This window comes from Pangasianodon hypophthalmus, chromosome 7, assembly GCF_027358585.1.
Source record: "Pangasianodon hypophthalmus isolate fPanHyp1 chromosome 7, fPanHyp1.pri, whole genome shotgun sequence".
In the NCBI taxonomy this organism is placed as follows: Eukaryota; Metazoa; Chordata; class Actinopteri; order Siluriformes; family Pangasiidae; genus Pangasianodon; species Pangasianodon hypophthalmus.
The window spans coordinates 14,884,023-14,896,054 of record NC_069716.1 but is presented as its reverse complement, the minus strand read 5'-3'; the positions used below and the strand labels follow the sequence as shown (position 1 = coordinate 14,896,054).

General features: G+C 36.8%; 1 protein-coding gene across 1 annotated transcript; it reads right to left on the bottom strand.

Moving 5' to 3' along the window:
• Nucleotides 1–5,838: 5,838 nt before the first annotated feature.
• Nucleotides 5,839–7,433, bottom strand: adrb2a (adrenoceptor beta 2, surface a). Its single transcript, XM_026918324.3, has 2 exons — nt 7,244–7,433; nt 5,839–7,125 (listed from the first exon to the last, which is right to left on the bottom strand). Exons 1-2 carry the CDS (start codon nt 7,334–7,336, stop codon nt 5,950–5,952), a joined length of 1,269 nt encoding a protein of 422 aa, XP_026774125.1. The 5' UTR covers nt 7,337–7,433; the 3' UTR covers nt 5,839–5,949.
• Nucleotides 7,434–12,032: the final 4,599 nt, after the last annotated feature.

Below are 12,032 nucleotides of genomic sequence, written 5' to 3'. Positions count from 1 at the left end.
AATATCAGACTAAAACAAGTAGGCATTCAACCTAGACTTAAATATGAGACCGTGTCCAAGTCTTAAACACTAATTGGACTATCTTCCTGAAATTTCAGTGAGAGACTGAAGTAATAAATACAGCAAGGTCTTTTCCCATTGCACATGATGTAACTGAAAGGCCATCAGGATTTACTACATACAGAAAATTTACTTCTACCTGCCTGTGTCTAGTAGACATATGTGTGTCTTGTTGGAATTAAGCAGGAGGAATTTACTTTGCATACTGTTACTAATATTTTTTTTTTTACACATGCCTCAATTTTATTAAGCTGTCATCAAGTTTGGCAGAAACCTAGCAGCTAATACTCTGCTTATAAATAATTGTACCCAGAGGTAACGTATATAGGGAAAAGTCAGTGGTGCAAAAAAAAAAAAAAAAAAACCGGCCTTGTGGAACAACTGATAATGGTCAGATAAGACCTAAGAGAAACAATTGTTAACTTAACTCCTAGAATATGATGATCTATGAAAACGAAAGCTGCTCTGTGATCAAGCAATCCTGATTAAGGGCACATAGTAAGCCACTGACTACTTTAAGCAGCACTATTCCAGTATATTTCATGTATAACTATGATTCCTATATGAGCAAATATGAGCTTCGCTGCTGAGCAACAAAGTTTTAGAGGATTGTCATATATTTTGACAGCTGACAAGAGGTAAGATCAGGTTTTTAATCACTGGTTTGATAACTGTAAGGGAGGATTTTATTATTTTTAACAGAGTTTTGATTGTTTGTGGTCATATTTGTTTAAGAATTGAATTGAATTCTATGCAAATTGAATAAGAATATAAATGGATCTGATCTATTACACGACTTGATTTCAGTACATAAATCATACATACACATACAATATGCATGCAACCATTTAAAAAAAGGCTATGGCAATAAAAGTATGTTCTGAGCTTTGATTTAAAAAAGGACACAAAAAAGTCTTGAGGCAGTATGAGGGGGAAGGACTTCTGTTTAATTTATTCAGATTGTTAGATTGGGGTGAAGCATTCTATATTTATTCATAAAGTTCCTAAAATGCATAAAGTCATTGCTACTACATACTGTTGGTATTTGTACTTCAGGGCTTATTCCTAGTCAATGTTGCTACTGTACTGAATCTAGGATTATTTTGGTTATTTTCTTTTAGGGTGGAAGATCCAGCAGATGGTCCAGCAGCAATGAGAGGTTTTCTAGAGTTAAAAAGGCTCTCCGTCCATGCAATTTGGAATACTACCTAGTTAGTTTGATTCCATTTACATCTTTCAAATGGCCTGTTTTAAAGTGTGAGTAGGATCATTGTACCAGGATACTAGTATTTTGCCTTATTTATTTTTCTTTTAAACAGGACAACATTATCTAGCATGTAGAGAAATTTAAGCTTTAAGGATTCAGTCACTTGTTTGTGTTCTATGGGGTCAGAGGGTAAACCAAGTTGATAAATATGGAAGATTTTTAACAAAACTGGGTATAGTAGATGTACATGATTATATGTTTAATGCTGTAGGAGGCAAAGTACATATAGGTGCATTTTAATTGAAATGTAGTAGTGATCAGCGATAAATTCAGACTTTAGTTTTCTGTATTCATACCAAATGTACGTATTAACTCAAGGGTGTGTCTGTTGTAATCAGTGGTTCCTGTTATGTTCTGATTGACCACTTCAGAGTTTAAAATAGACACAAATGCTGCTCTCAGAGGGTCTTGTGCATTAGTAAATGAGTATTGAAGTCTCTGATAATTGTCTGCCACAATGAAAGTCTACAAATTCCTGTAGAAATTCAGAACAGGGCCCTGTTGGCTTGTAAAGTCTAATTAGTGGAAATTTTAATGGTTTAGATGCTTTCAGTTTATTTTTTAGCTTTACATGCTTGTCAAATTATTTTAATTCAGATACATTTTCTGTTTGTATTAATGCTGAAAATCCTCTTAGTGAGTTTTATTGTATGTATTGTGTTTTTGTAATTGTGTCATTTATATCCTATTCAATTTAATGATATGTTATCATGCAGATATTTTAGTCAGTTAAGGTGAAAGAATACTTGCACTAATCCAGATAAGGTCATGAATTACTGTTTTAGTCTTTGCCATCATGGAATCAAGCAGCCTTTTTCCTGGTAAAATCAGAAAATTCTCATGAAAAAGTCTTTTTGTTGTGGCTTGTACCTATCCTCTACACATTTTTGGCATCTAATTATACGAGTCCAGACTGCAGCAGAAATAAAAGGTATATAAGATGGACTCCATAACGGAAGTAATGTTCGTCTTGCAGTCTTTGAAACATTTCATAATATATAATTATGTTTCATGGTTCAGGCTCCTTTTCTCATACTGAAATAGATACGACTCAAGTAGAGCACTGGACATTAATGGTGAAAGCCTAGTCTTTGCTCATGAGCAGCAATAGGCTCCCTTTTGACACAGAACAGACTTTTGATACAGAAAATTAGTAGCATGTCCCATGAGGAATGATAATGCCACTTAAATAATTTATAGTAATAGGACACTGACTGTCTCGTAAATTCTCAGTATTTACTCCAGAAATATATTTGAAGAAGTTGTGGATGTGCTAAGAAAACACTCTCACTGAAAATGCTCCACAAGCTCCATTTTGTTTTCTGTGCTGTAACAAGTAGTAGGATTTCTGCGCATGATTTTCATTATCGCAAATAGCCTTGGTAAGCTTTAATTTAAACAAGGATTTATCAGTTTGTCTATCCACACAAGAGATTTACCCCATGGAATGCATTAAATATCATTTATTATTGACTACAAATGCCATAACACATACTATAACACTTGTATATAATAAATATCACTGGACGATGTTTTAGAACATCATTAGCTTAATAAAACAGTAATAAATCTTTTGCAAAAGTATAAAAAAATAAACATAAGTAAACATTAAACTGGCATAAATTTACACACGCTACAGTATGTCAACAGATCTGCCAACAGCCCTGGAAATTGTGTCGAGCATAAAGGGTGCATAAAGAGTCTAAACGTGTCTATGTTAATAACGTAAATATCTCTATACCAATAGAATACCAACAGAATAATCAAGTAGAAGATATCTGAGAATAATATCAGTAATTGCGTGTGCATATAACTTTTCTAGTTCTTGATCTTCTTAGAATGCTGTTCTTATATTCCTGGTCATTTAGAAAATCTTTCTGATATGAGGAAATTAAAATGCCTTGGTGGTTGTATTGATATTTCAGTCATCTTGGTAATTACATTCTGTAGTATTAGTAATCAAAGCAAAGGTAGAAAATTTTATAATAGTGAGGACATTTCACAACTCATCTAAAGGGTGTCATGAGCAATCTGTAAAGAGTAAGGTTGGTGGTATACTTCAAATGACAAAAAAAGCCCTGTTAGGGGGTGCAGAAAATTGATGAGACATTGCAGGAATTGGCATTTATGAGTTTTCCTTTGAATGTTTGCTCTGCTACTTCCACAAATACAAGCCTACCCACAAATAGTGGACCCAGAAATCCAACTACTTTGTGCAAGCATGTGATATTTAAACCAGTACTAGACCAGAAGGCAGTCTCAGAAGAAAAGACATGGTGGTTAGGAGTTGTGTTTGGAAGCTTGTACACACAACAGTGTATGAACTGAAACCACCATGTCTTTATCATTCAAAAGATGCTTTTGCTTCAGAACGTTTTTCATCTGAAGTATACCACCAGCTTAACTTTACCAGAAGGGTGGAGTGCAAGCTGTTTGATTTATTCTCTGCAAATATCACATGTGCATTATCTACAGTGCAGTCACTATAGTCATGGCAAATTCATAATGCATATCTGTTCAATATATACAAAACATTCCATTATAAAATTGTGATTGCAGATAATGTTGGCACTTTTTTTCAGAATTACATATCAGTGAAGACAAGGCAACATTTTCAAATATGAACCATTATCACACAAACAAGCCACAGACCACAAACAAGCCACAATACAGTGCACAAGATATTTGAAAAGAGCAACATTCACAGTTTCAACACCACTTGCTGGCTTTGCATCAAAAGATATAGCAATGTGCACAGTTCAGCTCACAAATAGGCATTTTAAATGGCTCTAAAAATACTCACACACATTCTCTCTCTCTCTCTCTCTCTCTCTCTCTCGTTGTATTGAACATTCAGTTATACATCTTCAAAAATTAGTTTGGCAACATTGGACATTTTTCAGTGCTCTATCTGCATGCATTAAATCCATTATCACCTGCAGATTCAGAATTCATTTACTGTACAGACTGTGTTTTGGCAGTCACATCATACACAGATAAACACAAATAAATAGACAGCACCTGAGCAGTTTTATGTAGTAGTAACTAGGAACAATACATACAGCACAGGACAAATAGTTCAACAGTGACAATTTCTGTTGTTTTGCCTTGGTCTGTAGCTCTTGTAATTACTGACTATGAGGTAAAAGTCAGCTTCAATTTGAAAGCATCAATGTCCATATCAGGTCAACTACATAGGAATACACACTGTTTAAACCTAATCAGCACCAAAGCTAATTAGACAATTGGTTATTTAGTTTAAATGACATAACAAATTTAGTTTAATCGCAAGACAGCCCACAAAATATCCAGGTGCAGGTTCTAGACAGATTATTTGCATCTGGAGTATGTTGCTACTGGAGGACTCATGAAGTTTCAATTCCAATAAAGCAGAGCAACTCTACAGCTGTAAAATGCACTATAAAGCTGATCCTAAGCAGCTATAACATTCAGCCATGTCCATCATATTTGCTTACTGAACACAAGATGGGACACATAAGACTCATAATTGTAGGCTCATCCAAATAAAGTGAATAAGTAAGTAATTAATATTTAATTAAATCATGCTTTTACACATTCATAAAGACACTGGGATTCACCTGATGAAGAACTGATTTTTGTGAATTTCTTAACCAAGATGGTATGACAGCAATAACCTTGTCCTGTCTTTCACTGTGGTAGTAGCGGCTACACTTCTAAGTATAATAGTCAAACCCAAGACAAAAGATGAGAACCGGATGTAAAAAGTTCTGGCATGATCTTTTTATAAAAAAAAAAACTGGTTGTTGAAAAATAAAACTTGTGTTAGACAAATCAAAAAATTACAATCAAACTGTTACAGTCTGTATGATATATTAATAGTATGATGTACTATTAATAGAAAGTGCACTACCCAAGTGGTATGTGTGAATGGCAAGGCACTATGGAATTACAATTACCTCTGTGGCCAAATAACAGCAGATAAATTAAAGTAATAAGTCCCCAACAGAGTCAGGTGAAGAGACACCCAAGGAAATCATTGGTAACTTTCCTGCTTAACAAATCTATTTAATTTTGTTTTGGTTTGCATCAAAATTGATCAAAAAGGGACAAGATGCTAAAGAACCAAGAAAAGTACCAGTCTTTGGTGGTTCTCTACAGTTGGGTGGTTCATTCAGGAACTGGGTGGTTCACCCAGTTGATTGTAACCAATAATATGTTTGACCACCTAACAACAAAATTATTGCCAATAGTTTAAATTCTTTATCCTTACTTTCCACATTTGGACAAGACACTTGCCTTTTTCCATCTTTTCTTTTTCAAATACAAGTGGTTTTATAGGTTTTCTCTTTGTGAAGAGTGAATTAATATGGATATTAGAAATAAAAGGGAGGAGAGAGATAGTGAGGTAGACAAGACAAAAGTAAAAAATCAAATCTGTCTTAAAATTATATATATATATATATATATATATATATATATATATATATATATATATATATATATATATATATATATAAATAAAAGCTGTCCCCACCCATGACCCTGGTTCTGATTAATTTCTTTGCCATTACAGTGATAGTGGAATGTGTTGGGACTTGACTAATGTGAGGTTTTTATTACAAATGCAATTAGAGTCATTCCTATCTGCAATCCTCTTTCTCAGAGCCCCCTTCAGCTGGGTCACTGTCCTCTGAGCTACACTTGCTCCGTCCCTGATGCTCACTCTGCCAGCTCTGTCCACTATATTTGTATCCATTGGATGGTCTTAGGTTGGGATAATGAGACCTCTTCATGCACAAGATCTGCCTAAAGGCATATCGGAACTCTGGACTCCTGCAGTAGATTAGGGGGTTGAAGGCTGAGTTTGCATACCCGATCCAGTTTAATATTCTGAATGGTACCTTGATGTTGTCCACTTCATGGACACTCACCACCACGTTAAGCACAAAGAATGGAAGCCAACACAGTGTAAAGATGCCCATAATAATACCTAGAGTTTTTAGAGCCTTGTGTTCCTTCAGGCAGACCTTAGGCTTTTTGATGGCCCTAGCTTCTCTGCCAACTCCTTTGTCACTGTATTCCTGCTGACCTCCACTTTGGCGGAAACGGCCTTCACTCTTGACTATTTTTTTTAGCTGTTTCCTAGCCTCTTGAAAGACACGACTGTAGACAAACACCATGATCACAAGAGGGATGTAGAAGGAGATAATAGAAGAGATAATAGCATAGCTTCGGTTGGTGTGAAACTCACAGCAAAGGGTGTTGTTCATGCAGTGCATGGCCTCTTCAGTGCTGGAAATCCACCACTTCAAATGGATTGGCAGATAGGAAATGAGGCCACCAATGATCCACACAATCATAACCACAATGCAAGCCTTGCACTTGGTCAGCATGGAATGGTAGCGGAACGGGGAGGTGATGGCGAGGTAGCGATCCAGGGCAATGACACAGAGAGTCTCAATGCTAGCTGTTACACAAAGCACATCAGTGGCTGTCCAGAACTCACACCAGAACCTTCCAAAGTGCCATGTGTTGAGGATGATGTAGATGGCCCCAAAGGGCACCACCACAAGTCCCATGACCAAGTCAGCACAGGCTAGTGACATGATAAAGCAGTTAGTGACATTCTGGAGTCTCTGGAACCGGGCAATGGCTGTGATCACTAGCAGGTTGCCAAGAACAATAGCCAGGACCAGTAGGAACATGGCTAATCCAAGCAGCACCATTTGTAGCTCAGTATAAATAGGGGAGGCAGTCTTATTGTTCAGTGTGGCAGAATAGTTCAAAGAGACAGGGGGCTGTTGGCTTCCCATGATCTAAGACAGAGTGAGAAAGAAAGAAAGAAAGAAAGAAAGAAAGATGGGCAACATATTACAAAAATCAAACAAAAATAAGTATAATCAAGGCTAAAAAGAAAGTTAATAATTCACAGACCTTTATATATAGATGTCCAACTGTGTCTCCTTCCATGAAAATGAAAAAAAAAATCTCTGCAGAGTTGTACAAGTCCTTAGATTCCTCGCTCATATGATATTTCTTCTATGTGCACTCTCTTTCAATCATTCAGAAGCTTTGTTAATCCTGCTTGATCTTTTCCCCACCCTCTTGCAAACCCTCTGGTGGGCTGTGCTCTACTGAATGTGACTGCTAGGCTATTTGCACAGCACTCTTATAATGTTCTGTGATGACATCATAGCTGTAGGGAGCCAGTGAGTTGCCTTTCAGCAAATTTTGATTATTTTGTAAAATTTCTTTTTTCTTCTTTTTGTAAATTCATGTTTGCCATTCCTGTTGCCAGATTTTTATATATAATATTGGCATTTCAGATTTTTTTTAATCACTTGATATTTTATATTTTGCCATCATAAAAAAAGGTTTTATTGTTTATATCCACACCAAAATAAATCCAATAGTTTAATTCAACTAAGTGCCAAGGTCCATAAAAATAGTAACTTAGTAAAAAAAAATAATTTTATGTTTTATATTTATTATATTTTAATTTATATCTTAATAGCATTAATAAATTACAACTATTGTACTGCAAGTGGTTTATGTTTGTCTCAGCAATACTTTCTTTTAATATAAGTATAGGGTCCAATTTAAAGTATTTCAGTATTTGGAAGGAAAACATAAAATAAGATAGACGATGCATGGTGAAATCTGACCATTATCAGTTATTTTTGAGATTTCTGAATCTCACATTCGATCTCTGTGAACTCAGAGTGGAAAAGTTCTCACTTAAAACACAACACATATCAATAGATAAATTAACACTAGAGTCATTAAACACATAATCAATATGTACATATTTCTGTGTTTGTATTTATGTGTTTCAGGGTGGACTTTTCCTTTAAGATTTTTCATTTTGCATATTAACCTTTAAATTATGTTAACATAAGCATTAGACAAAGTACAAACGGGTAGCATCCCAGGAAAATCCTTTCAAGTATGCTACTAAGTATCATGGAGTTCGTGGAGTATAAGGGGCAACAGGCTTCCTCTTTGGTAGACTGACAAGGACTTTAATGGAAGTACTAACATACTTAACCACAATGACACAAAATGTTCCAATGTTCCAATTGAATATCATTCAAAGTAGTTTAGAGGTGAAAGATAATCAAATAGTTAAGAGCCTGGTAATGGAAAAGATCTCAATTCTTTTGGTCTTGGAGAGATCAGAGTGACTAAATATACCCAAAGAGCCTCTTTGCTCTGCTTCATCAATGAAACAGCTGCATGCATGTTGTAGCTATGCTGTGTGCGGGTGTTTTGGCCAGCAAGTCTCTTTTTGTTATCAGAGCTGGCTGTGCATCAAACCGGTGCCATGCTTGCTCAACAACCTTTATCCACTGAAGCATGTGTGTTGGAGTTATTGTCGCCTCATTACTGCCTTTTGTATGTGGATGGGACCATTAGAAAGGTGTGTTTATTAGCACCTTATCTCTGTTCCAGCCTAAAATACATTTTCACACTTGGTCGATTTGGCTAAAGACAACAGGCACAACATGGAAAAATAGAAGACTGTGTATATCCAGAACGGACACAGGGTCAGCAGGCAGTGTCAGAGGAACAGATGACATGTTGTGTGTGAGTAATTGGTTTGGTAGCAGAGTTTGTGTTGGCTTATTTTCCCAGGGATAGCGTGCTTGGCTGTAAAAGCTCTAGGTAATAGAAATGTGGATGCAAAACATTTACAGGACTTGGAAAGCAGAGAGCAAGAGCACATCTTCTCTTGCACTTGAAATCTCTCTCTTCCTCTGTCTTTCTCACTGTGAAATGTAGATATATCCCAGGAGAATGTATAATGTATCAGCAGACAGACTGGAAGACACCCAGAGTACCAACTGTGTTCCATTGTACTCCAGTATCAGTTTGAGATTTATCATTACTTGCCATCACTTTACATGCTAGTTCATCCATCCATCTATCCATCCATCTATCCATTCATTCATTCATCTTCAGTAACTGATACGTATACTGGTCAGGGTCACAGTGTACCTGGAAGCTATAATGGAAACACTGGGCGCAAGGCAGGAATACACCCTGGGTGGGACACTAGTCCATTGCGGGGCACCATACACACACACTCACACAATCCACCTTCCAAAATGTTTTCGGGAGGTGGGAGGAAACTGGGTAACCAGGAGGAAACCCACATGGACACAGGGACAACATGTGAAACTCTACACTGTAAAAGATTGAGGTCCCTGGAGCCTGTGCCACCATGCCACCATGCTAAAGAATCTAATTCCTACTATAACAGATTATAAATCCCTGGTTCAGTCCTGAGCTTGTAGAACTGTCTGTGCAGAGAGTCACGTTCTCCCTGTGTCCTCCCACCTCTCAAAAACATGGTGTATTTGCTATGCATCAGGCTATGCAACAGCTGAATAATGCAACCAACCAGAAAAATACACTGTTCCTGGAAAACTTTTTTTTTACACAATTATTATTTATTGATATAACAAAGTGGTTTCTCTGACAAGTTTAGCATGCTCCAAAGGGGTTTACGGGTCATTTCATTGCCACCAGTCATCTGTAAAATTCTGGCAGTCACTTCTGTCTAAATGCCTTTGCAGAATTAGTTCATTAGTTCGCTTCCCTGCTTCCAATCTGATCACACTGAAAATCACTGAGGAGGCTTTGCCAGTAAGGCCTACAATAGTTTCCAAGCATAACGGAACAATGTAACCAGACCACCTCCCTTCAGATTTCCCACAGAGGCTTGCAGACATGCACTCAAAGTACAGTGTTTATTTCAGTACTATAGCACATATACATTATTAGTTGTGATTTCAGTAAAATAAATTTTTACTGATTTTCATTATCCAAATGATTGCTTCAGTAGCAGCTATACATATCTGGTAGGAGAATGTGTACAAACGTGATGTCAGCAATAGCATGAAGCTAGCTTGCTGGAGCAGCAGATGGTCAAGCAATTTCCTTCTGCAGTCACTCAGGATACCTGGGACATATTTTCTTGTAATCTATATCCTGAATTCAGAACCCTTATTCAGTGTTTTCACACCCACTCCCAAGTACTTGCTTGTGACTCACCATGGTTCAATCCAACTGTTTTAAAAATTTCTTTAAATAGACCACATAGGATGTTTGCTTAATTGCTTTACAAGTTACTTTGTGTATCTGTAGTAAACACAACTGTAGCTAGAAAACTCCATACATAGTTAAACACACAGTGTTTCCGTAATTAATATTTTAACAGAGAAATGTAAATAAAAGGTAGATAATGAGCACAGTAGAATGCTAGCAAACATTAGCTGTATAAACAGTGGCACTGTTATGTAGTGGAGGGCATTTTGCTGGCAACATTTTGATTTACTTGTCCCTTTAGAGGGAAGAGTCACTGCAAATTAATACAAAGTTAGTCTGACTGATCACCTTTATCCTATGATGATACATTTCTATCTTGAAGGGAGTAGTCTTTTCTAGGGCTCACTGAATGGTTTGATAAAGATGAAAATGGGTAGCTAAACTAAAGCCGAACTACCCATTTGATAAAGTTGGGTAAGTACAGGGTATGCCACAAGAGAGATTTTGCTTGTCTACTTGTAAACCTCTCTTAGTAAGAAAGAAAGTAAGCATTTAACATTATGTAACTGTAAAAGAACAATCATAAAAAAAATAAGGTACAAGGAGCACACTCTTGGTTCAGTTTGTTTCTGGAATTATCTAGCTAGCTAATTAGCATTAATCGGTGTATGGTATTCCATATAACATAAAATAAAATTAAATAGCTATGTTTAGGCATTTGCTACAATATGACTAATAACACTCGTCATCATTAGCATCATTAGTGATTAGCACTATTGCCTTGCACCTCTGGAAAAGTGGGGTTCGAATCCCACCTCCGCCCTGTTTGTATGGAGTTTGCATGTTCTTCTCGTGCTTCGGGGGATTCCTCTGGGTGCTCTGGTTTCCTCCCCGAGTCCAAAGATATGCGTTGTAGGATGAATGGCCTAAATTGTCCCAAATTGTCTGCAGTGTGTGTGATTGTGCCCTGCAATGGTCTGCCCCTCTGTCCAAGGGGTCCCCTGCCTTATGGCCCAAGTTGCCTGGGATAGGCTCCAGGCTCCACCTGTGTAGGATAAGCGGTACAGAAAATCAATGGATGCTTCATTGCATTAATTGAACAGAAAATACTAACTCCTGATGCTATCACCCTGTTAACCAGCTAGGCAATTAACAGCGATAAAATCAAATGATGAGCTCCCCACCTTATATCTTTAAATTGGTGCTTAGTTTTGGATGTTGATATTTTGTCATTTGTCATTTTTCATTTTGCATGGATTACAAACGAACATGTATCCATTGCAGCATGTATCTTTCATGGCCGTGGATAGTCTTGCTTTCATCACCTGTAAAATGCATCCATTGTAGCTGTAGCATGATCCTGTTATTCTCCACGCAGCTCTGTGCAAGAGGCACACTAATTAGGCATATTAAACTTGGTTTGATTTAATAATCGAACTATGAACATTATGTTAGAAGGGAAAAAGTAGCTGTAGAATGTGACACTTTTCTTCATGCTTGTTACTAGAAAAGCTACATTGTTTTGAAAATAGCTCAGCTACTGCCAAACTAGCACAAACTGTAGTTAAGCTAATAGCATCACTACTTGTGGGGGAAATGTACATTTATAATTGTTTTAAATTTTAGGTTTTTTTTTTTGTTTTTTTTTTTGCATCCTGCACTGGGGCTCTCA

Bases quoted from the DNA above. Each gene is read 5' to 3' on its own strand.
- adrb2a (XM_026918324.3), bottom strand. From the start codon at position 7,336: ATGAGCGAGGAATCTAAGGACTTGTACAACTCTGCAGAGATTTTTTTT. The intron at 7,126-7,243 runs GTCTGTGAATTA...ACTCTGTCTTAG, and splicing joins TTGGACATCTATATATAAAG to ATCATGGGAAGCCAACAGCC.